At 44.5% G+C, this 26052-nt stretch overlaps 1 protein-coding gene across 4 annotated transcripts in view; it reads left to right on the forward strand.

Annotated features, from left to right (window-relative positions):
* Nucleotides 1-26052, forward strand: part of RBM19 (RNA binding motif protein 19) — a 233193-nt gene that overhangs the window by 195245 nt on the left and 11896 nt on the right. For 3 of the 4 annotated variants that reach the window (XM_078780149.1, XM_078780152.1, XM_078780150.1), the window contains 3 exons: nucleotides 11979-12058; nucleotides 21808-21863; nucleotides 23505-23627. In XM_078780149.1, the coding sequence (XP_078636275.1) occupies nucleotides 11979-12058; nucleotides 21808-21863; nucleotides 23505-23627 (259 nt within the window). Of the gene's footprint in view, nucleotides 1-11978; nucleotides 12059-21023; nucleotides 21160-21807; nucleotides 21864-23504; nucleotides 23628-26052 lie in introns of all 4 variants that reach the window. The other variant, XR_013623829.1, reaches the window with a different exon arrangement.

Raw genomic sequence — 26052 nt, forward strand, 5'->3', positions numbered from 1 at the left:
TTTGAAATCAATCATTCGACTGTCCGGAAGATCATCTACAAGTGGAGAAGATTCCAAACAACTGCCAACTTGTTCAGGCCAGGCCGCCCCAGCATGTTCAGCCCGAGAGCAGACCGTAATATGCTGAAAGAAGTCTCTAATAACCCCAGAATGTCATCACGGGACCGACAGGTAGCTCTTGCCACTGTTCATGTCAAAGTGCACGAGTCTACCATTAGAAAGAGGCTGCACAAATTTGATCTACATGGGAGGTGTGCCAGGAGGAATCGTTTGCTGTCCAGAAAGAACATCAGGGCAAGACTAACGTCTGCCAATGAACACCTAGGGCCTAGGCAAAGACCAGCACTTCTGGAACAATGTGCTCTGGACAGATGAGTCAAAGGTAGAGCTATTTGGCCACAGTACCAGAAGACATGTTTGGCGAAAACCAAAGACAGCATTTGACCACAAGATCCTGATACCAACTGTAAAGCATGGTGGTGGAAATATTATGGTTTGGGGCAGCTTTGCTGCATCAGGGCCTGGGCAGCTCACAATCATAAAATCCACTATGAATTCTTCATTGTACCAGAGGGTGCTTGAGGATAATGCGTTACGGATTCGTCACTTCCGTTGTTGTGGTTTTCATCCACTTGAAACATTTTTGGTTCCATGTACTGTTATAGTTTTCAAAAGGTTTATTGTGTATGAACTGTTTTCAAAAGGTGGAAAAGTTAGTGTTAAAAAGAAACAGGAAACCGGATCGGGAACCGGACGACGAAGAGGAAGAAGAGGAAAAGAAGGCGGTGCGAGTGAGTCGGACAAGAAGGAGCCGAGCTATTTGCGGTCTGGAGCGAACGTTGGCGAACAACAGTCAATAGCGAACTTGCGGGTTTCCCAGGAAAGGGATTCCTGCGACAGAGTGGTTATCGCTGTGACAGATTAACCTGTGTGTCAGGTTTTGCGATCGATTCAGGAGAGAATCATCGTCGTGCCGTTGCGCCACGAGACCGGGCCGTCGGCCATTTGGACTCGCGCAGGACTTGCGCTTCGCTCACGGTTTCGTCTCGTTTCGACCATTTTCACCGCATTCAGACGTCGATCTGGGGGGTGTGTGTGTGTGACATGGCTTTTGAGTGGAAAGTCTGCGTGTCGCCGACTGTGAGCTGTGGAACGTCCACACCCGAGGGTGTGATGTCTCAGTCACCTGGAGGGCGCCTTTGGATTTCCCAGTCGCCTTGAGGGCACCTTTGCCCCGCTTTGGCAGCGGGACTGTTCTTGCCATCCGAACGGGATTCTGGTCTCGATTGGACATCGTTCTGGCGATCGCTGGAGCGAAACAACTTTGGCTTGAAGCCGGGAATAAGAGACATTGGGGATGTTCTTGTTTCACTCACTTGGAGCACAGTGAGTTATATATTACAAAACTGATGGTACCATCATAGGACATATTGATTATACTTTTGATTACTATTATGTTGTACTGTTATTCTTGTGTGATCTTAATGCAAGATTTGTTTGTGTAACAATTGGGGTGGCTTCTCCATTGAACTTTGACATTCAGAATAACACATTTTTCTGCCGTGACTCCTCTCGGGGCTCGGAGGTACACCGTGACCAGGGGGTCGGGGAGGAGCACGTAACAGAAATTGGGGGCTCGTCCGGGATATTGGGAACTCGTCCAAAATTGGCCCAAATTGAAATTGGGGTCCTCGTCCGGGATATAATTCCCTAACATTCCCCAAATTCCCAAATTTGGAATTTTTCTAACATTCCCAAATTTTTCAAAAAATTGGAAATAAATTTGTGTGAAGGTTAACAGGTGTTAACTGATAGTCACCATGGTGTTTGACCCAGAAAAGTTTGCGGCGTCCCCTAATGAGGCACAGTTCTTTGCGTTAAAAAGATCGGAACTCTTGATATTGGCCAAACATTTTAACTTGGAGGTCCGAGCTCATATGAAGAAAGCAGAGATGCAGACATTGGTGGTAGAATCTCTGGTGGGACAGGGAACATGGACAGAGGTAGCCTTGGATTGGTTACCCGAGGAAAAAGAAAATGTGGAGCCCCGGAAAATGGAGATGCAACTGCAGAGCCAGGAAAGGTGAAAAGAGTTGGAATGGAAAGCCGAGGAGAGAAGAGCAGAGGAAAGGAGAATGGAAAGGGAACTCGAAGAAAGAAGAGAAAATGAATGAGCAGAGGAGAGGAGAGCCGAAAGGGAATTAAAGGAACGTGACATGGAGTATCAGAAGTAAGTTAAACTCAAGGAGCTGGAATTAATGGGTTAACGGAGAGAAGTCGTATCCATGCCGGCTAGTTCGACAACTAGTCAGAACACCTGGGATGTTGGTAGGCATGTGAGGCTGGTTCCACCCTTCAATGAAAAAGAGGTAGCCAAGTTTTTTTTACACTTTGAGAAAGTGGCTAAAATGCTAAAATGGCCTGTGGGGTCCTGGACTATGTTAGTGCAAAGTGTTCTGGTGGGTAAAGCTCAAGATATATTTTTGGCTTTACCGATTGACAAATGTACAGATTATGAGGAAGTGAAGAAAGCCATTCTCAAAGCCTATGAATTGGTCCCTGAAGCTTACCGGCAAAAAATCCGGAATGCCAGGAAGAGATTTCCCCCCCCTTCCCATGCCTCCTCCCCCCAAGCCCTCTCCCTCCCACACTTCTCCCTGCTCTCAAATGTTGTGGTTGTGTGCTTCCCCTTCTCTCCCCATCTTGTCTTCCGCTCCCTCCTTTTGTATATTTTGTTTGTCTGGTTGATTTGTTTGTGAAATAAATGTTAGCTCTTTCATGAGCCTCGATTCAGTATCCAAAAAAAAAAAAAAAAAAAGAGGGAGAGTGAGACCCATGTGGAGTTTGCCAGAATGAAGGAAACCATGTTTGATCGGTGGTGTGATTCGAAGGGGATTGGGAAAGACTTCAATCTGTTGCAACAATTGATCTTGGTGGAGGAATTCAAACGGTGTGTCCACGTGGACATTAAAGTACATCTGGAGGAAAAGAAGGTACCAGAGTTGTATGAGGCAGCAACCATGGCAGATGACTATGCCTTGACACACAGGATGGGTTCCACAAACCTAACTTCCCGCCTGGAGTTCGCCAGGGGAGTAATGGTACATCCGATGCGGAGAACGAAGATTCAGGGGGGCGGCCTAGAGATGACTATGAGGACAAATCTGATACCGCCACTTTTAGGGATCAGAAGACTACAGTTCCCCAGACAGATTTATCTTCCGGGTGCTCGAGCAGACCTCGAGTTTTTCCTCCGGGCCTACTTGCGCTTTTTGCAAGAAACCTGGACATTTGATGTCCCAATGTTATGCCCTGAAAAGGAAAAATCAGGAGCGGAGTCAGACTAGTACAACTCCGAATGCATTGGCAAATGCGAGAAATCGCCTTTGGAGGACAGTGCCTTGTGAAGGTTCCCATGCCAAAGTTACGGCATCACAGAACGACCTTGTTCAAGAGGGTTACAAACCTTTTATTTCAGAGGGGTTTGTGTCACTGGATGGACACTTGACTAACCAGAGACCTGTTAGGGCATTGAGGGACACAGGAGCACATCAATCTTTGATGCTTGAAGGCATTTTGCCATTGTCAGAGATGACGGCAACTGGTGTTAATGTTCTTTTACAGGGGGTTGGTGGCTATGTTAAAGCTCCACTTCATGTCATCCATTTAAAGTCTGATTTGGTGTCAGGACCGGTCACCATAGGTTTACAAGCCACTCTTCCTGTAGAGGGAATCTCTTTTGTTATCGGGAATGAGTTGGCCAGTGGTCAAGTTTCTGGTAACCCGATGTTTGTTGAAAAGCCTGGTATGGAAAATAACACTGCACAGTTAGCGCAGGAGATTCCGGGTATCTTTCCATCCTGTACCGTGACTCGTGCTATGGGTAGGAAGTGCTCTGAAGAGAAGAGGAAGGTACGGACGTCACGTTTTGCACAGACACTTCGTGTCAAGTACCCTGAAACTAAGTGTCAGCGCACACAAGTCATGAATGAAGGCAATGTTGGCAAGCTCTTTGTAGGTGGACTGAACTTCAAAACAAGGGAAGATGTTCTGGACTCTGTCTTTGGCAAATATGGATCACTCTTGGAATTGTTGCTGATAAAAGACAGGGAGACACAAAAGTCGAGAGGGTTTGGCTTTGTCACGTTTGAAAACACAAAGGATGCCAAAGATGCAGAAAAGGATTTGAATGGCAAGGATTTGGATGGTCGGACCATAACAGTAGAGAAGGCAGGCCATGGGCGTCGAGGGGGCTACAGAGGAGGAAAACGTGGAGGTAGTTTCAGGGGTGGCTATGGCTCCCGGGGTGGTAGTAGTAGTTTTGGTGGTGGCCGCAGTCGAGATTACTATGGAGGCTCCCAGAGTTACGGCAGCTCCCGAAGGGATGATTATCAGGGTAGTGGCCGAGAAGGAGACCGCTATTCACGTGACTACAGTGACAAGCGCTCCAACCGTGATTATTATGAAAGTTAGGAAGAGTTTGAAGCACTGAATGCTGCGGAGCAGCTGAGCCAAGATTCCTACACAGATTAACCGTGAACTCCACGTTCCTAAAGGCGTCCATGTGGTGAATACTTCCAGGCCTCACCACCGAACCACCATGAAACCTGGCTCTCAACTCGGCCTCCTTCAAAAAGTGCTATAGGTTTGATTTGCTTTGGATTTTTGATCACAACCCCTTAACCTTCATTCAAAAAATGAAAAATAAAGGCCAGAGGTTGATGAGATGGAGTTTGGCTTTGCAGGAGTTCAACTTCGAAATTGAGCATGTAAAGGGCAGGGACAATGTCGTTGCTGATGCTTTGTCCAGAGTGAACTAACTTTGGTGGAAATTTCTGTAGGTTGTGTGGAAGTTTTGTTGCTTTATTTTTTGGAAATATTAATTATTGTTGCTCCCAGAAATTGATGATTTGGGTGTGAGTCTTAATTTTGTTTGTTAAAAGAATTTTTGCCTGCAAAGAAAGTTTTCACCGTGTTCAAACTTTCTTTCTTGAGGGGGGGAAGTGTTACGGATTCGTCACTTCTTTTGTTATGGTTTTCATCCACTTAAAACATTTTTGGTTCCATGTACTATTATTGTTTTCAATGGGAGTCGATACGACTCCCATCACGACATGGGAGTCGTGATGGCAATGTACAAAATGTGAGGCAGTTGCAGGAGAAGTATATGGAGAAGAGGAAGAAGTTGTTTCTTGGGTTTGTAGATCTGGAGAAAGCATTCGATAGGGTTCCACGTGAAGTAGTGATATGGGCATTGAGGAAGTTAGGAGTGGAGGAATGGTTGATCAGAGTCGTGATGGCAATGTACAAAAGAGCGCGCACAGCTGTAAGTACGAAGGACGGGAACAGTGGTGAGTTTGAGGTGAAGGTGGGAGTGCATCAACGGTCGGTACTAAGTCCACTACTATTTGTAGCTGTGATGGAGGTGCTGGCTCAGAACGTAAAGGAGGGTCTACCGTGGGTGTTGTTGTATGCAGCTGATCTGGTGTTGATTGCAGAAAGTATGGATGGACTGAAGGAGAAGATGAACAAGTGGAAGGAATGTATGGAGACAAAAGGTCTGAAGGTGAATATCAGAAAAACGAAGGTGATGGCAAGTGGTAAAGCATGTGGTGAGGTGGAAAGAACTGGGAAGTGGCCGTGTGCTGTGTGCAGGAAGGGTGTCGGAGTGAATTCCATTCAAGGTACAATGTGCGCTGAGTGGGTTCATCAAAAATGTAGTGGTTTGAGAGGGTCATTAACCAGTGTGGCAGCTACATTCAAGTGTAAGGTGTGCACAGAGGGAGCTGCAGATGGAGGAAATGTTGAGTTGGATCTTGGAGATGGCGTGAAGCTGGAAAGTGTGAAAACATTTTGTTACTTTGGAGACATGCTGAATGGAGAAGGTGGATCAGACTCAGCAACGGTTGCTAGAGTGAGATGTGCATGGAAGAAGTTTCGGGAACTGAGTGGCGTGCTGACGAGGAGGGGAGTGTCATTGAAGCTGAAGGGAAAGGTGTATGCTGCATGTGTGAGAAGTGTTATGATTTATGGGAGCGAGACATGGGTAATGAACGTAGAGCAGCAATGAAGGCTGGAAAGGGTGGAAATGCGAATGGTTCGGTGGATGTGTGGAGTATCGTTGAGAGAGAGGAAGACAAATGATGAATTGTGGAAGATGATGGGAATAGAGCCTGTGATGGATGCTGGGAAGAGAAACAGGTTGAGGTGGTTTGGTCATGTGTTGAGGAAGGATGAAAGTGACTGGTTGAAAAGAGTGATGGGAATGAATGTAGAAGGAAGTAGAGGACGGGGAAGACCGAGAAAGACTTGGCTAAAGATGGTCGAAGAAGAAATGCGGGCAAGGGGGTTGACAAGGGGAGATGCAGAAAATAGGGCAAAATGGAGAACATTGTCATGGGGACCGCAAGGCTAACCCCCGCTCTTGCAGGGAAAATGGCCTTAAAATGCCTGTTGTTGTTGTTGTTGTTGTACTATTATTGTTTTCAAAAGGTTTATTGTGTATGAGCTGTTTTCAAAAGGTGGAAAAGTTAGTGTTAAAAAGAAACAGGAAATCGGATCGGGAACCGGACGACGAAGAGGAAAAGAAGGCGGAGTGAGTGAGTCGGGCAAGAAGGAGCCGAGCTATTTGCGGTCTGGAGCGAACGTTGGTGAACAACAGTCACTAGCGAACTTTCGGGTTTCCCAGGAAAGGGATTCCTGCGACAGAGTGGTTATCGCTGTGACAGATTAACCTGCGTGTCAGGTTTTGCGATCGATTCAGGAGAGAATCATCGTCGTGCCGTTGCGCCATGAGACCGGGCCATCGGCCATTTTGAATCGCGCAGGACTTGCGCTTCGCTCACGGTTTCGTCTCGTTTCGACCATTTTCACCACATTCAGACGTGTGTGTGTGTGTGTGTGTGTGTGTGTGTGTGTGTGTGTGTGTGTGTGTGTGTGTGTGTGTGTGTGTGTGTGTGTGTGTGTGTGTGTGTGTGTGTGTGTGTGTGTGTGTGTGTGTGTGTGTGTGTGTGTGTGTGTGTGACGTGGCTTTTGAGTGGAAAGTCTGCGTGTCGCCGACTGTGAGCTGTGGAACGTCCATACCCGAGGGTGTGATCTCTCAGTCGCCTGGAGGGCGCCTTTGGATTTCCCAGTCGCATTGAGGGCGCCTTTGCCCCGCTTTGGCAGCAGGACTGTTCTTGCCATCCGAACGGAATTCTGGTCTCGATTGGACATCGTTCTGGCGATCGCTGGAGCGAAACAACTTTGGCTTGAAGCCGGGAATAAGAGACATTGGGGATGTTCTTGTTTCACTCACTTGGAGCACAGTGAGTTATATATTACAAAACTGATGGTACCATCATAGGACATATTGATTGTACTTTTGATTACTATTATTGTTGTACTGTTATTCTTGTGTGATCTTAATACAAGATTTGTTTGTTAGTAACAATTGGGGTGGCTTCTCCATTGATCTTTGCCATACAGAATAACACATTTTTCTGCCGTGACTCCTCTCGGGGCTCAGAGGGACACCGTGACCAGTGGGTCGTGGAGGAGCACGTAACAAATGTGAGGCCATCTGTCGGAAAGTTGAAGCTCAACCGAAGGTGGACCTTGCAACATGACAATCACCCTAAACATACCAGTAAATCCACCAAGGAATGGCTGAAAAGAAAGAAATGGAGGGTTCTGGAATGGCCAAGTCAAAGCCCGGATCTAAATCCCATCGAGATGTTGTGGGGGGATTTGAAACGAGCTGTGCATGCAAGAAACCCCTTAAACATTGCCCAGCTGAAAGAATTCTGCATGGAGGAGTGGGCAAAAATGTATCCTCGTCGATGTCGGAGACTGGTATATACAGTTATAAGAAACGCCCACTTGAGGTTGTTTCTGTCAAAGGGGGCAATACCACCTATTAGAGCTAAGGGTGTACTTACTTTTTCCACATGCAAAATTTGCATTTATGTTTATTTAAATTATACAATGGACTACAAAATGTAAATGTTTCATGATATTTGTTATATTATATCACCTTTATCTTTCAATATTGTTGAAATGAAGATCAAATAGTTGTATGTTGAAATATGTTGAAAAAGTCAAAACTTTACATGGGGTGTACTTACTTTTTCACGTGACTGTATATTATGATAAAAAGATGAACTGATTCGATTTCTGCATCAAGGGTTAGATGTCATGTCAGGTAAAAATGTGATGCTTGAGAACAGCTGATAGGTCCATCCACAACATGGCATTCTAATTACAAAATAGATAACAAAAAGAACGATGAGGTTGCAACAAAGCATATATCAATTATTCTCGTATAAAAGGAGCTGTCTCGGCCTGTCTGCATGTGTGCATCTGCCTGTCTGTGTGTCCGCTCCTTCAACAATTGTCCTATCGCGGATTTATATGCCGTATCCATAAATTCTGATCGTCATATCTTTATCAATCAGATGTTCGGCAATCTACAAACAGTATTTTATAGTTGAGTAAAGTGAGGATAGATGGGCCAGTTTCAGTTTCCATTTAAACAAATGCTTCCTCCTTCATCTTCTTCTTCACTTGTAATAATGGTGAGTCTCATTCATTCCTGTTTCTCATATCAATTAGATTCATTACTTTTTTTTTTTTCAATGTTTGCATATTATTTATACAACAGTAGTATATCGCCCAATGAAACAGTATTTTTGATTGTACACCGCCTTTTCAGGTCACTGTACTTGCAACACAGATGGGAAAAGGAGCCTCATTTATTGAACAATTTTTAAAGGGTGAAACTTAATTTTTATTTATTTTCTCTGAAAACCTGTTTGTCAAACATATATTTGTTTTTGCCATATATTTGTTACGTAAGCAAAAATGGCCGAATTTCCCTCTGCATTGTAAGCTCCATATGTGGGGGGGGGGGGGGGGGGGGGTGGGTGAAATATGACAACTATGACGACACATATTTTGGGCTTTTTCCAGGGTTACCCGCTGAAACTTCGAATCCCTGCTCATTCCTTATTTCCCAACTGATTGCTCAGAAACCATATACAGCCCTTCTACTCGATGGTCCTCAGGATCGCCCGGACTTCAATTTTTAGTCAGGGGGAAATCCAGTTCAACCCCTTCAAAAAACAAGTCATAGAGGTTTTTGCATTTTTGGCATCCTTGGGACTCCTAGTCAACATTTCTGGATGATAACATTAAATTTAGGCGGTGGCATTTTTTTTATTTGCGTATTTTCAAAATGGCTGCCACCCGCATCTAGCAAAAACAACCACTAGCACATCTCAGCAACTAATGGGTTGATTTTGTTGGTTTTACTATCAAATTATAGGTTTCCTAGGTTGCTGAATCGATTTGTGAGGTGACCGAAGCATTTCAAGGTCAAGATCACATGGTCAATGTGATATGTGACCCCAAAAAGATGAAAAATAGAAGGTTTCAGCATTTTATAGGCCAGTTCTGATGATTTTTTTTTACCAGATATTAGGTCTATGGGCATATAAGTAGATTAACCAGGGTGTTTTGAGTGACTTGAAGTCAAGGTCAAATAGTAATGGTCAATTTCAAAGCCTGTTTGGTTTCATATTGGGCCACAGAAGACACGACACGGAAATATCAAATCTCAAATTTAATGCAAACACTTACAAAAGAGGTAATATAGCGACCACTTTACTATTCTACAAATTTATGCCACAATTGTTAATAGATGTTGTACTGATATTAGTTTATGAGTCTATACTGGCATCCTCACCATCCTCATCACCCTCATCTTCTATGTTTGATCTCTTGGTCAGTGGATTGAGACACAGTTGGCCAGCTTCACAGGCACAGAACACTGTGCAACCGATGAGGCTACATTTGCAATTTCCACCCTTACAAGCAGATTTTTCACATCCACACCGTACCATTTCAAGGATCTCATCAGGGGCCAGTTTTGTTCCTTGTGTGATGGTGCAGGGTTTCAGGACAGAGCCGTCTTGCTCCCATCCATGGTCTTTTGGACTGAGTTGTGGTGGTATGCCGGACATGACATGGCTGTATCTAATATATCTCGCCAGTGAAAATACCAAGTGAGTGTTGAGGTATTGAGAAAATACCAACCATGCTTATTATTCCTGGATTCTGCTGTAGAAGATTCTGGAGCATCTCCTCTGTAAGCATTCGTAGAGCCCTGAAATTTTTTGTTTCCAGGTTATAAAATGACCTTCACCTCAACACTATGACCTTGACCATGAATTGCATCAGTGAAGTGGGAAATGAACGCAACACCCTAAAACATAAACTTAAGTAGCAATTGAGTTAATCCAAATTTAAAAATAACTGGCCATGTCATTTTATTGGTTTGGGGGTCAAAATTGACATAAACATTGACCTTGTACAAGTGACCTTGACCTTGAAATGCTTCGGTCACCTCACAAATCGATTCAGCAACCTAGGAAACCTATAATTTGATAGTAAAACCAACAAAATCAACCCATTAGTTGCTGAGATGTGCTAGTGGTTGTTTTGCTAGATGCGGGTGGCAGCCATTTTGAAAATACGTAAATAAAAAAAATGCCACCGCCTAAATTTAATGTTATCATCCAGAAATGTTGACTAGGAGTCGCAAGGATGCCAAAAATACAAAAACCTCTATGACTTGTTTGTTGAAGGGGTTTAGTTGGATTTTGCATGTTTTCCCCCTGACTATTTTCTATTTTGTATCGGGAGCATCCCAGATGATCAGGATGGCTCACAAAAGGGTCTCCCAGAATCAGCAGTGGTCTGAACTACAACCTCAACTGATGACCATCAGTTCAGTCGGTGCTATTTATACTTTATTGGTGTACTGCTCTTTGCTATTGGTTGTCTGGCACTCCAGCATGATATCTGTCTCGCCTGGATTCTGTGGAATCTAAAGCTCTCAAAATTATTGGAATCTCCTGTGACCGAGGCTGAAGAAAAAGGTCTGTTGTTCTCGCATCACAGGCAGGTGTGTGGTTTTTGTTTTCTACCATCTGTTCTCCAATATTGCTCCCTCTGATCTCTATCCTCTGGTTTCCCCAGTAATTCCATGATGCGTGCTTTCTTCCAGTAAACCCTTCCTGGTTAAACTTCCAAAATGGAGGCTGACTGCACACCTCAACTCTTTTATTCCTCACTTCTCAGATCTATGGAATAACTTTCCAGAGCCTGTTCTGTCTCATTCCTCTTTCCAGGACTTCAATGCACCACCATGGCTTATCATCAAAAATTCTGACCCATGATCTTTATAACCCCCATTGGCCGGCCTTCCACAATTCAACCATTTAACTTGCCAGTTTCATTGCTTCCTCCCTTCCTCCCTCGCCTCTTTTCCTGTTCATGTATTCCCTTGATGTTTGTCCCACTGTCAGCTCTACCATTTTCTTTCATAAACCTTGCTCCTGTTAAAAATAAACATTGCTGTTGTTTCATGGAAATGTGTCTTGTCCAGATTATTTCTGTTAATGAGATGCCCATGTGTATGAAGTATTTTAGTTTAAATATGTTCTTATTGTTAAATTGGTGTGTGTGTGTGTGTGTGTGTGTGTGTGTGTGTGTGTGTGTGTGTGTGTGTGTGTGTGTGTGTGTGTGTGTGTGTGTGTGTATGTATGTATGTATGTATGTATGTATGTATGTGTGTGTGTGTATGTGTATATATATTCATTTGATTAAATTGATATTTGTGGGAAAATTTCATCCCCAGACCAGGAAGACCCTCTGGAAAACCGTACCAGTGCTCTGCCATCTGGGCTATCTGGGCGATCCTGACTGATCATGCAATTTTCCCACACATATGATTGCCACTCTCTTTTCCTGGTCTGGGCATGCAATTTTCCCACGTATATCAAGTGTATATCTACAAACAAGTGTATATCAATTTAATTATTTAATCCTATTCATTAATGTAATTCATTTGATTGATTATTTTTTATTTTATCATTTTTCTTCTTCACATAGTTTTTATAACCTTTTAACGTTGTTTGTTGCTTCTCACCTGCCAGGCTCGCTGCTTTCCATGGGTTATGGATTTGTAGAATACAAGAAAAAGGATGATGCCGAGAAGGCTCTCAAACAGTTGCAGGTCAGTTTGGGTGTAACATTGAATTCAATATTTTAACCATGGCCCAGTTTCTCTTCCTAGCCGTCCATCTCGTTATGTCTTCAACATGTGTGAAAACGTTGCATTGATTTCTTCCATTGTTCTGTTGATGAAGTCTTGGATAAATAATTAAAATTTGAATGAGAGATTTAATATTTTGTGACCAATTCAAAATTTTCTGTGTAATGAAAGATTTGTATGAATTCTTAGTTATTTGGAATTTCTTCCTTTAAAAGCTTTTGTAAAGTATGAAATGCTTCAATTCTTTCATCGATCTGGCATGTGCATTCGGGTGCTTCAAAAAACATGAAGTTGTCACACGCGTTCGCTCGCTTGTAATTTTGATCCACTTAATGAGAAAACCTAGCAGTATAAAAATCAGTTCAAATATATCAATGTTTCGGGGTCAAACCGCATGGGACTTCTCTGGGAAACGCTCGGAGATTTCTGCAATTTCGTCGTAAAATATTACCTCCGCATCTGGTTCACAGCCAACAGCTTCTGCAGCAGCACGAATGGACCTCACGCTGCTGTAACTGCCCAAGTAACTCGCGGAACATGAGATCGGATAATCAAGGAAGCCGGCACGAAGGCAATGAGTCAGCATCTATGGTGCTTGTCTGAAGTTACAGTCGGTCCCGCTCTCCTCGGCGACGATGTTGCATCAGACGGGTACAATCTGGGGAAGGAACAGGTCACGAAGCTCCTCGTGATTAACGACACTGCTGAAAGAGGAGTGGCTCTCATCCACGAGTTCACGGCAAAGGGGTATACCAAGCACGAGGATCAGCTCCAATACATGATCCAGGTGGCAGAGCATCATCGGCGAGCGTACCCAAAGACAGCAAACAAGAAGGACCTTCTTCGCTGAAAAATACTAAAATTCGATACATCCTTAACAAAGTGTATTAGCAAAATGTATTTTTATGAATATAAAACACGAATTATGTCTTTATATGCTGTAATGTTTTAAATATCAAGAGTGATAAACAAGACATAATTTTCATAGAGTTACTTCCCCTGAAAATAATCAGTATGGGGAAACTAATCCCAGAATATATGTAGTATGTAGTGTACAAACTTTGTAGTGGATGGACAAAAACGACCCCAAAGTGGACAAACCCCAAAATAAACGGCTACTCAGATTTAAAATTTGTTTGTGGTGTTTTCTCCTTCAGTGGCTTAATTGAGAAAGCGAGCGAAAGAAATGGACCACCTTCAGGTTTTCTCCCTAATGCAGTGAAGCACCCTAATCGCATGCTACATATTCTTCTTCATCATGATCTATTCTTTCTTTTTCCTCTTCTTTTTCACAAGGCATATATTGCAAACCTCTGCCCACTCCAAGTCTTCAAACAACCTCCCCACCTATCATGGTTGCTTGTCCAACTCGCAATCCTGTGAGATATGTGGAAAAGATATGTGACCATAAGCAGGTCATGGCCCGTCAGTTGCCTGTCCAGTTCACAATCCCACGACATATGCAGAAAGGATATATATATATATATGACAATAAACGACCCAAAACCAATTATCTTCCTGATGCACGAAAGTAACTAATGACCTCGGACAAATTTCTCATGACATTGGTTAATCTCTGCTTGAGAGAATGCCACATGGTTATATGGGTGGTGTATCAGTTAACACACTGCTGTTTCGATCACTGAGGCTGATCTTTACAAGGCCTGTGACACCTATCAGCTCAAAATCCTTTAACTGCCACTTTGGAGTTTTACAATGAAGTGAAAACTTGTAGTGATGGCATCGTGATTGTGTATATGACAGTTCTGAGGCGTATTTGGGAAGGTGGAAGATGGAAAAGTTCTTGCAACCCTTGAATCTGACTGCAACTGAACCGGACGACATTAGGTCACTTGTCCTAAAAATATGCTCTGCTTTTCTTGCACTTCCTCTCTCTGCCCTTTTCACCCTGTCATTTACCCAAGGTCATTTCCATCTGCTTGGAAATCCACCAACATCATTGCTCTACATGAAGAAGGTGCAAAAGCGGATCCCCTTAACTGCAGACCTATCAACTTGCTTACAATAATCAGCAAGGTCATGGAATCCATTAATGCAGTTGATATGAAATCCTTCCTTTTCTCCAACGGCCTCATCTCAGATCACCAATTTGAATTCAGACCAGATCACTCTAATTTGGTCATGCTGCTTCCACTCATCCAACAATGGATGGAAGTACTCAATGTCAGACATGAGATCAGGGCCATCTTTTTGGACATATCTCGTGCTTTTGATAGTCTGGCATCCAAACTCTTTTGCTCTCCAAACTGTCTGCCAATGGCATCCAAGGCCAACTCCACACATGGCTTTCTGACTTCCTACACTCTCCTAGCTACCATGTGGTTCTCAGTGGAATCCTTTAATCTCCTCTCCCTCTCAAGGCTGGAGTTGTTAGAGTTGTTGGGATTGTTGCAGAGTTGTCAAGACTAACAGGCCAAGGCAGTGTTTTGGTCCCAGTCCTATCCTAATCTTCATTAATGATCTCTGTGACTCTGGAAAACCCCAGAGTTTGGGGGGGGGGGGGGTGTAAATCCCCTTGTCTTTTAAGCTGGCCGTCCCCCAATCCTGGAAATTATGACGCTCCTCCCGGTCGGTCTTGGGTAGGATGATTGGTCAATTTGGCATCCCAAATACCTAATTACCAACCCCGACCGTGAGCAGGGAAATAACTCCCGCTCGAACCACGGATAAGATGGAATATTGCCGAGCGGTTAGCAATCCGCGATCCGAGCCGTTAACAAAGACTAACCCGATCCTGAGCGGTTCCGAAATCGTGCCGCAGGTACTCAATCGAGAAAAGACTAAAGCGATCGAATAAGAGGAAACAAGAGTAAGGGAAGAACAAAGAGTGGGTTTATTAATTATGTACAAAACCAAAAGAAGAGGAAACGAAAGGAATATACAAGAAGAAGAAGAAGCAAAAGGACACAGGGCAGGCTTACCTATACAGTCTTACTTACAACCACAGACAAACAGACAGACTCACACGGGATGGTAGCTGATAGGGGAGGAAGGTCCAGGCAGATGGGTCCAGGCAGGTAGGCTCCGTCCAGGCTCCGGGTCCGCGGGCGAAGAACGGCAGGCAGCTTCGCGTGTCGTTGGCGCGTGACCGGACCTTACATATGTGAGGGCCTGGAATGCCGCGTACGTATAGCGTGCCAAACGCTCTCCCTCTCCCGATCACTCAATGTCCGTATCAAATGGAGCGCTCCCGGATCAGTCCGTTAACAATGGCTTGTGGCGCAGTCCTCTCAATAGCGTTACAATTTTTTTTTTTTTTTTTTTTTTTTTTTTTTTTTGTATACAAGATCGAGGCTCGTGAAAGAGCTAACATTAATCACACAAAAAGACAAACCGACACACAAAACACAAAAAACAAGGGGAGCGGTAGACAAGATGGGGAGAGAGGGGGAAGGACACAAAAGAGAGGGGGAAGGACACAAACACAACATTTGAGAGCAGGGACATCGGGAGGACTTGGGGGGAGGTGGGAGAGGATTAAAACATATGAACACTGCAAGGACTCTGGGGTGAATTACCGGGGGTAGAAAAGATCAAGGTTTTCGATGGGGGAAGATAAGAGATGGTGGTGAACAGCTGTTTTAAAGACCTGGAGGGAGGAGTGGGATTGAAGGGAGTGGGGGAGTTTGTTCCAGAGGCGGGAGAAAAGGGGAATGAAAGAGTGAAGGTGAGCAGAGAGCCTAGACTTTGGCAGTTTAACCAGAAGAGGGTTGCAGGCAGATCTTGTGCGACCTGAAGGAATATTGGGGGGACAGAGCACAGAGAGAGCTGGGGGAGCAAGGCCGGAGAGGAGTCGGTAGAAGACAGAAAGACCACCAACCTGCCTGCGGTGAGTGAGTGAAAGGCCCTCGGCGTTGACAACATCGCAGGAGATTCCAGTGATTCTGAAAGCTTTGGCCTCAACAGCGTGAAGCCGAGCAAGGTGTGAGGCAGGAGCACCAGCCCAGAGGGGGGAACAGTATTCCATTGAGCTGCGGATGAAAGCCTTGTATGTGGTGAGGAGCTCAGGTGTGCCAAGGAAGGACTTCGCACGACGGAGGATGCCCAGTCGGCGACTGGCTTTGGAGGCCAGCTTGGAAATGTGGTTTTCCCAAGAAAGATCATGGCAGATAGTGAGACCCAAAAGCTTGAGCGACAGAACTTCTTTGAGAGGATTGTTGAGAAAGTAGATGGGAGGGTTGTCCAGTCGGTCCTTTCGGAGAGACATTGTAAGAGTGTGAGATTTGTCAGGATTGAAAGACATGTTCCACTTGTTTGACCAGTCTGTGATTTTGTCCAGGTCTGCAGAGAGTGAGGAGGCTGCAGACTGCCGATCTGAGGGATGAGGAATGGAGCGACAGAGAGTAGAGTCGTCAGCAAAGAGATAGAGAGGATTTTCAAGAGAGTCAGAGAGATCATTGATGAAGACCAGAAAAAGCACAGGGCTCAGAACACTACCTTGGGGAACTCCAGCCTGAACAGGAAGAGGAGATGAGAGAAACCCATTCAGGGCCACACGTTGACTACGACCAGAGAGGAAGTCCGCCAGCCATGCGTGGAGATTTCCATGGATACCAAAGGAGGAGAGTTTGGAGAGCAGAGCAGGGTGCCAGACCGTATCGAAGGCACGTGAAATGTCAAGGGAGACAGCTCTAATTTCCTGTTTGGCGTTGAGGACCTCCATCCATTGTTGAGAAAGCAGAAGCAGCATGTCCAGAGTAGAGTGACCAGGTCTGAAACCAAATTGATGATCAGAGATCAAGCCATTGGAGAAGAGGAAAGATTTAATATCTGAAGCAATGATGGATTCCATGACTTTGCTGATAATTGGGAGAAGGCTGATTGGTCTGTAGTTGCTGGGATCTGTTTTTGCACCTTTTTTGTGCAAAGCGGTGATGTTGGCTGATTTCCAAGCAGATGGCAGATGACCTTGAGCAAAAGAGAGGGTGAAGAGAACGGAAAGAGGGAGTGAAAGTGCAGAAGCACATGATTTTAGGACCCGTGGGCTGATGCCGTCAGGACCAGTTGCAGAATCAGAGACGAGGGTTGCCAGAAACTTTTCCACCTTGTCAGGAGGAAAGGACACAGAGTCCAGGAGCAGCTGGGTACGACTGGGTACGGTGGGTACAGAGAGGGATGGGTTTGGGACACAAGATTTAGAGGCAAACACAGAGTTGAGGCATTCAGCTTTTTCACGTGCGGAGTCAGCCGTTAAGCCGTTTGAGGTGAGGGAGGGGATGGAGGGGGAACAAACACCAGAAACAGATTTGACCAGACGCCACCAGGATTTGGAAGAGGGAGACAGATAAGAGAGTTCGGTCTTGAGAATGGTGAGATATTGTTTCCTGGCTCTCCTGAGGGTGGACACACACTTGTTTCGGGCTTTGTGGAAGGAAATGAGATTTCCTTCCGTTGGATTTGCTTTCCAGGAGACGAAAGCAAGTTGTTTCAGGGCAACAGCCTCACCACAAGATTCCGTGTACCATGGACGGGAGGAAGGGTATGACAACTGAAGACGAGATGGTATAAATCTGTGCATGAGAGAGAGCAATTTACTTTGAAAGAATTCCCAGGATGAGTTGATGTCAGAGGCGGTAGAGATGGGAGACCAGTCCAGATGATTGATGGCTGCTTGAAGACCGTGCCAGTTGGCCTGAGTGAAATGCCAGACTCGTCGACGCTGAGGAGGCTCTCTGAGAATGGTCAGAAAGATGTCCACTTTGACAAGCACATGATCAGATGAGCCGATTGGAGCAGAAGAAGAGCAGCAGACATTTTCAGGGAAGTTTGTCATAACCAAATCCAGAAGAGAAGATGCTCCGTTGACTGAGATCCGGGTCGGGAAATTGACAGATTGTGTCAGTCCCAGTGAGTCGCAGAAGTCCTTTGCTGAAGAGCCATGGCTGGTGAGAGAGGTACCCACACCCAGCCAACTGGCATGGTGACAATTGAAATCACCACATATGAGGAAGAGAGAGTTGGGATGGGTAGATAGAAGTTGGTCCATATTATCAGACAGTGAGATGTAGATGGAGTCATCACTGTTTGGTGGACGGTACAACACACATATGAACAAAAGGTGGGAGCGAAGGGGAAGCCGTAGCCAAAGGTATTCCTGGGGGTGAGGTGGAGAGAGGGCAGTGCAGGGCGAGTGAGGAAGAGAGTTTTTTATAAAGATAGCAACCCCCCCTCCAGGACGAGGCTCAGGTCTATCATACCGGAGGAGGGAGTAACCTGGGAGAGATACCAAGGAATCAGAGACATCATGAAGGAGGAAAGTTTCTGTTAAGCAGATCACATCTGGTTTGTCAGAAGCAACCTGTATGGAGAGATCAGTCAAGTTTGAGCGAAGGCCCCGGATGTTTGAGGTCCATACTGTTAAAGAAGAGGAAGGGGGAGCATCGGATACAGAACAGGGGGAGGGAGCGGTACGGTATGATGTGGAAGAGGAGGAAGAGGTAGGGAGAGCTGTTGAAGGTGCGTCAGAGATTTCAGAACAGCTTGGAGAAAGGGAAGTATGGGGCGGACAAAAGGTTTGATGGTGAATGGGTGAGGCGCAGTGAGGTGTTGTTTGAGGAGGGGGAAGAGTGAGGCAGAAGGTTGAGGGAGCTGAAGGTGAGAGTTGGAAGGGGGAAGAAGCGGGGAGGACGCTTTGAGGAGGAGGGGTTAGAGGGGAGGAGTGAGGGAGGGTCTCAGAGGGGAGGGGTGTGGGGGGAGTTTAGGAGGGAAGGGGCAAGGGGGGAGATCTGAAAGGGATGGGTGATGGGGAAGATTTGGAGGGGAGCGTCAAGGGGGAAGATTTGAAAGGGATGGGTGATGGGGAAGATTTGGAGGGGAGGGGTGAGATTGGATTTTGAAAAATGTACGATTAATGGGAAAAGAACATTTCTTGCAAAATGAGATTCTTGCGACCTTCGAGTCAAAAATACGTTTGAGGATGCTGAAGGATGGGTGGAGTTCTGGAGAGTTTAGGGAATGAATGAAAGATGCACTATAAGAGATGGAATTTTTTTTTGGAATGAATAGATTTGGTGAGCAAGTCGAAAGCATCCTTTTATAGAAGAAGAAGAAAAAGGTGTTATAGAATATGACAGAATACCATTCTTCAGGGGACAGATGGACCATTTTTTAACGACGTGAACAAAGAACGAACGAACAAATAAGAACGAAACGGATAAGAACAGAGAAGGGAATATATATATCAATTTTTTTTTTTTTTTTTTTTTGAGTTGGGATGAAAACAAAGACAGAGACCGAACGTGGAACGTGAAAAATAGAGACCGAAAGGAATTGCGAGTGCCGAAAGGAAACCGACCATTCTGTACACAGGTATGAAAAACCAACACCAAGAATACTATTAGAGACACACCAATAGTTACATACACACCGAAAGAAAGATAAAGTTTCGACCTGTGGTAAAGCCGGTATTACGACAAAAACACAATTGTGAACAGTTACTTATTAACTTCGAAAGCGTGCGCGCATGCACAGCTTTGAAGAGACGTGACGTCACGTGACTTCCCGAGACGAGAAGAGACGTGAAGAGACTTTGAAGAGATTTAAAACGTTAGACAAGTGGTCGATGTTCGGGGAAGTTAGGGGGAGAAGAGAAAATCTAAGAAATAAGCAATACAGCGAAGGAAAGAACTTAAATTCACAGAACACCTATGGGGGTAGGGAAGCCGAGATAAACTAGGCCGCGCACGCGGTGGGACAGAAAAGGATTAAATTATACAAAAGTTTGCAAGAATTGCAAATCAACACCAACTGGAAAACACCCTGCAACACATGCACAATAAAAAAACGAGTCGGAATTGACGAACACGAATGGAAAAAATACTATAACTTTTGCTGCCGGCAGAGAGCTCCAAGACGTTTCCTTGCTCCAGGGACCGGAATCAGACGTCTCCGCGCCGTTCTGTTAATCACGACGGTCCCCTGCGCAGTCCGTGATATTCGAGCTCTCCCCACGCAGTCTGTGATAGGGCTTGGCCCGTGCGCTTATATAGTGCGCTTATAGATCAATCGCAGTCCGTGATGACCAACCCCGACCTGGCTACTGGCGGGCGTGGCTTCATAGAGCCACGCCCGCCAGTGAGCTCACCTCAGCCCTGGTTGTTTAGCGAGGGCTCACCGGCTCCGCCCTTGACGGCTCGTTGACAGGGCCACGCCTCGTTCTTGGCGCTCCGCCCCCTTCTCCAAGCTTGACCACGTGCGTAATGGTGTCGCCTGAGCGAACGCTGAGGCGGCTGCGGCTGGCAGAGGCGCGTAACACAATTTGGAGAGAGAGACTGGCAAAATGGACAGAATGGGGCCTATCTTATTTGATTAATGCAACGCAGATTCAACTATTGGGAACACAGCCTTATCTGAAACACATATTAAGGAAATGACTGAAAGTCCTATGGTGTCCTACGTGTTGCTGTGGCCTAACTATGGTTGCGACCTTTGACCTTTTAAATGATGGAATATTTACAAGTATTTACAAAGTGAGGGGTTCTCAAAACCGCAACAATATATTTGCTGATGACTCCACCCTCTGCTGTGACATCCCTCATCCTTCAGATAGGCAGGCTGCAGCCTCTTTCCTCTCTTCAGACCTTGGTAGAATCACAAGCTGGTCAAACACTTGGAATATGTCTTTCAATCCTTGCAATTGTCACTCTCACTCTCACTCTCTTCCTTTGAACGGATCCCCTCCCCCACCCCCCACCCCTCCCCACTTCTCCCAATCTACTTTTTAACAGTCCTCGGCAAAGTTCAGTCACTCAAACTCCTGGGTCTCAATCAACCATGACCTTTCTTGGGAGAACCACATTTCAAAGTTGGCCTTCAAATCCAGCTGCCGATTGGGCATCCTCCATCATACAAAGTAATTTATTGGTACACCTGAACTCCTATCCACCTACAAGGCCTTTGTCTGCAGCTTTATGAAGTACTGCTCTCCCCTCTGGGCTGGCCCACCTGCCTCACACCTTGCTCAGCTTGACACCATGGAAACAAAGGCCTTCAAGATCATTTGAATCTCCCATGCTGAAGCTGAGTTTTGCTCCTGCAAACAGGTCTGTTTCTGTCTTCTACTGCCTCCTTTCTGGTCTTGCACCTTCTATTTCCATGCTTTGTACCCATGCTCCCCCCCTTCCCCCCCAGGTTTCTGCAAGGTGCATGTTGTCCACCATAAACCCCATTCTGGTGTAACTACCTAAATCAAGAATCACTACTCACCTCCACTCATTCGTTCCTCTTTTTTCTCGCCTGTGGAACTAACTTCGACATTCTCTTCCATCTCAGTCTTCCCTCCAGGTCTTCAAGGCAGCTGATCACCACCATCTCAGATAATCCCAAATCCAAATCCAAAACCATAATATTTTCTACCCTTGTTACACCCCTCCCCTCCACTCTATCCCAGGCCTCCTCATTTCAGGTTTCTAGTTTTTCCTTCCTGGGATTGTCCTTCTGTACCCATCTTGTCAACCCCGTGATCTCTCCTCCACTTCTCCACACCCGTAGTTTGTCCAAGTCTCCCCTTTCATCTTCACTGTTGCTCTCCCCCCCCCCCCCCCCTCCACTCTGCTGTTCCTTTTGTTATATTACATCCTGATCCGTTCAGTGTACTAGCTCCTCCACGAGCCTTCATTCTGTATAGTGTAGGCATTTTTTTTTTGCATTTTGTGAGTTATGACTGAATTTAAAATCTAAACCTCTTTCAGCACTGCATGGTTGATGAACATCGGTTGGAGCTAAAGATCTCAGAAAGGGCATCAAGGTGAGTTGGGATGTCAGTTATGGCTTTAGAGATGGACCAGGAAACACAATTATTTGATATATTGGAATCAGCATAAAAGGTTTCTGGTGCATATTATAATGTTGCATCTTCAAATATTGTCCTGAGGGGAACCTTAAACTTTTTGTTTAAGGCCTTTCATTAAAGAAATGAGTTTGATCAGACTTGAATCTCCATACAACATCTTATCTTAGGTGATAAGATAAGCTGAAAACAGTTGGGATGTGTTTGTCAGCCCTTATATACTTGGAGACTGCCAGTGGGGCTTGAGAGGTGCCTAACCTGCAAAGGGGAAATTAAGAGCTGTTTCAACGCCAATCATGTTATAATTCATCTACGGTGATAAAACAGCACGCTGCCAAGGCGCGATCAATGTGGGCATGACCCTGGCTCTTTGAGATTGGACAATGGAGTGCATAATTGCATGTTATTGTACGAATTGATGAAGAAGGATTTGGGAACGAGTCTTTGTAATGGGCACAGCATACTTGAACAACGTGCTGAGTTATAACAAAGATACACAAGGAACTTGACGCAGGAGGGTGCCATTTGTCCCAAAGTGGCTGAAGTTTCTGGCTTATAATAGCCCTGGAAGTAAAACTGCAGAAAGATGCACAGAATGTTCATAATATATATTGTGATAATCACATGGATATCAGCTTGCAAGTTTGGCTACCCTGGCCTTGTGGAGATTTTTATTGCAATGGCACAAATATTTGCCTTTGGAATTGTTGGGGGAAAAAAATCAAATGATGTTTCCATTTTCTTGTTTTGTTTGGCTTCAGGTCTTGTTAAGATGTTTGAACTTGCATCACGTCACCCAGTATGTTATTTGCTTGAGTTCGGTTCTGTGCACTGCTCATTAACTTGCAAGCCACAACATGTATTTTGAGAAAATGAAAAGCTAAGGCTGTAGAGTTATATTGTAGCAGCAGAAATGTTTGTGTTGCATCGAGACAAATTATAATGCCCTTCAAAATTGGAATTCTGCTGTCCTGCAGAGCCCCCTGAAATAATAAACAACAGGCCAAGTTTTCCATCCCAGTGTGGACAAACGGATACAGATGAACAAGTATTAGGTGGAATTAAGATTTCAGCACCTTGTGTACCTCAGTGTTTCAGCACTCTTTGCACTTGCTTTATCCTTTCTTGTGTTGAGTCTGAACTTGTTACATGTAAGCAGCAAAACCTTTTCAGGTGAATGGACTTCTTTTTTTTTTTGTTTCACCGCATTAGCACAAGTAAATAAAGGTTTGATCAACTTCCCTATCACCGTTTGCACGGACTGAGCTTTGTGGCCAACATAAGTTAACAAACTGAGCATTCCCAACAATGCTCGATAACAAGTGTTTGTTTAGAATTGCAGAATTATTCTGATGCTTTGCAGAATATGATTTTTATTTTATTCACTTTTCAATGCACCAAGCGTATAACATTTGTAACCATTCTTTCAAAGTTTAAATTACTAATCGTAGACAATGGAGAATAATGTGTGCATTTATTGAACCTGGCTGTTGAATACTTCCTGTAATTGGTATTCTTTTCTCTCTTTCGTCACACACTATAAATTAACTACTCATTGTGTCTATCTTGCTCTTCTTCCCAAAACTCCATCGCCCTCAGGACTGACTCAAATCTACTGCATGGACGGCACATGCAGAAAGCAACAAAGCAAAAAACATCTAAAATCCTTGTGCGGAACGTTCCTTTTCAGGCGAAGAAGCATGAGGTTCAGGAACTGTTCAGGTAAAGGGTGTCACTTTGTGTCCCTTGGCTCGAAGCGTGCCTTTCAAGTGATAGGCAAATGTACATGTTTATTTTTTATCTTTAGTGATTTTCAACTCTTATTATTTCATTTTTCTTGTGCAAGTATTCTGTTTCTTTCACTGTAAAATGTATTGTTACTGTTTATGGGCTGGTGGTCATTGGTTAGAATGTTGTGAGGCCAGGTTGCATAAAACTCCCTTAACCTTAAGGAAAGATTTCCCTTAAGGTACACTGTAATTCGGTGGACGTGCGGAGTTTTGTTGAGAGAGAGGAAGACAAATGATGAATTGCGAAAGATGATGGGAAAGAGCCTGTGATGGATGCTGTGAAGAGAAACAGGTTGAGATGGTTTGGTCATGTGTTGAGGAAGGATGAAAGTGACTGGTTGAGAAGAGTGATGGAAATGAATGTAGAAGGAAGTAGAGGATGGGGAAGACCGAGAAAGACTTAGCTAAAGGTGGCGGAAGAAGAAATGCGGGCAAGGGGGGTAACAAGGGGAGATGCAGAAAATAGGGCAAAATGGAGAAGATTGTCATGGGGACCGCAAGGCTAACCCCCGCTCTAGCAGGGAAAATGGCCTTAAAATGTCGTTGTTGTACACTGTAATTCCTTAGCTAAGAATTTCCTTAAGTGCTGTTGCATAAACAACCCTTAAGGATAAGGATTCCCTTGAAGTTAAGGAAATCTTTAGGAGCCGTTGCTATGCCAGGCAACCAATCAGATTAGTGATAGGAAGAGACGTCCAAAAGCCAGAACATGTAATGAACACATAATTTTCAATGACGCTTGTTATGTGTTGCATGGGGAACACGTGCTTGCGGATGAAGGAAGAATAAAATTATTCTGGTGTAAAATTGATTGGATTCTCATTCACTCATTCATTAGATTCAATCCTTAACTATAGGGGAGGATTTGAGGAAAAACTTAAGGATATTCATATTTGCAACCATCCTCAACTTAAGGATGTCCTTAAGGGGAAAGTTAAGGAAATCTTTAACTTTTCCTTTGAGGATGCTTTTTGCAACTGGGCCTATGACCTAAGATTATAGGACTTTGAATATGTATTAAGGACACGTGCAAGGGATAATTGTATGATTTGGCATGTGCGAGAGACTGGCCTTGTCCATTTTAGAGTTGAGAAGTGTCTCTCATGTTGAGCAGGGACGAGAGTCAGATGGGGGGGGGGGGGGGGGCAATCATTTAAACCCCTACTTTTACACCACCAACCTGCAGCTGCTGACGTACATAGCGGCATGTCCACTCTCGCACACCATAAGACAGGAGGAAGATTAGTACTCAAGTCACATTTGTGAATCCCACCACCTTCAGCATGCAAGAGCACCGCTTGTGTCATTCTGGGATGAACAGCTAACTGTGTTTGTTGGTGTGTGTGCGTGCGTGCGTGCGTGCGCATTCGTTTGGTGCTTTAGGGGTCCGGTTCCCTCGCCATAACGTTTTTACCATATCAGTGTTTCTCATCAAATTTTCAACAAACCCTTAGTATGAAAATATGGAGAAGGTCGATTAATAAATTAATATAAATTTTTTTAGCTGTTGTTTTTTGTCAAGTTTAGTTCAAGCACAAAGCGGACACAGATGGGCTTTGCATTTGAGATGCTTTCTACTTGTATTGTGCTCATTAATTGTCTGTCTTTGTCTGGGATTCTGTGCCGTGTTAGTTCTGTCTTGTGCTAATTGAACTGTGTGCATATACTATGTCACATGTGCATGTCTGGTTTCCGCCATCTTTCTTGCTCCGATAATTTGTTTCATTGGAAAGCCACAGAGGATAAAAATAGATTTACTTCTATTGTTGTTAACTGATGTGGTTGAGACCATTTTGAAATTGGGGGACACGCTAAATACCCCTCGGACATGATCTCCATTTGATTCATTCATTCACTGGATGTATCTCCGCTGTTCAGTCTCTACAACAGCTGTTGTTGTGGTTGTGGTGGAGCGGTTGATGAGGTGACCATACACTTGACAATATTTACATTTTTGGCTATCATGATTAACCTGCTATCATACCATTTTTATTATCATTACTTCCGCCACCAAAGGTGGATGGAGGTTATGTTTTCACCTGTCTGTCTGTGTGTCCGTTTGTTACTTGCAAAATCGAAGATTTTTCAAATATATTGGTCGGTTGTGTTTGTGGTTGTCTGTCTGTCTGTCTGTTTGTCTGTTTGTTTGTCACCGGCCTACAGGTCACAATTTTCAACCGATCTTCACGAAACTTCACCAAATGGTAGAGTTGGTCAAAAGCAAGAAGCCTATTTTTTGGGGGTCAATAGGTCAAAAGGTCAACATAGGCCAAAGGTCACCAACTTTGCTAAATTTCTAAAATCCTCAATTTTCATCCGATTGACTTGAAATTTGAAGAGGACTTGCATATCTGGTC

This window comes from Myxine glutinosa, chromosome 6 (genome assembly GCF_964187855.1).
Source record: "Myxine glutinosa chromosome 6, kmMyxGlut1.1, whole genome shotgun sequence".
Lineage (NCBI taxonomy): Eukaryota > Metazoa > Chordata > Myxini > Myxiniformes > Myxinidae > Myxine > Myxine glutinosa.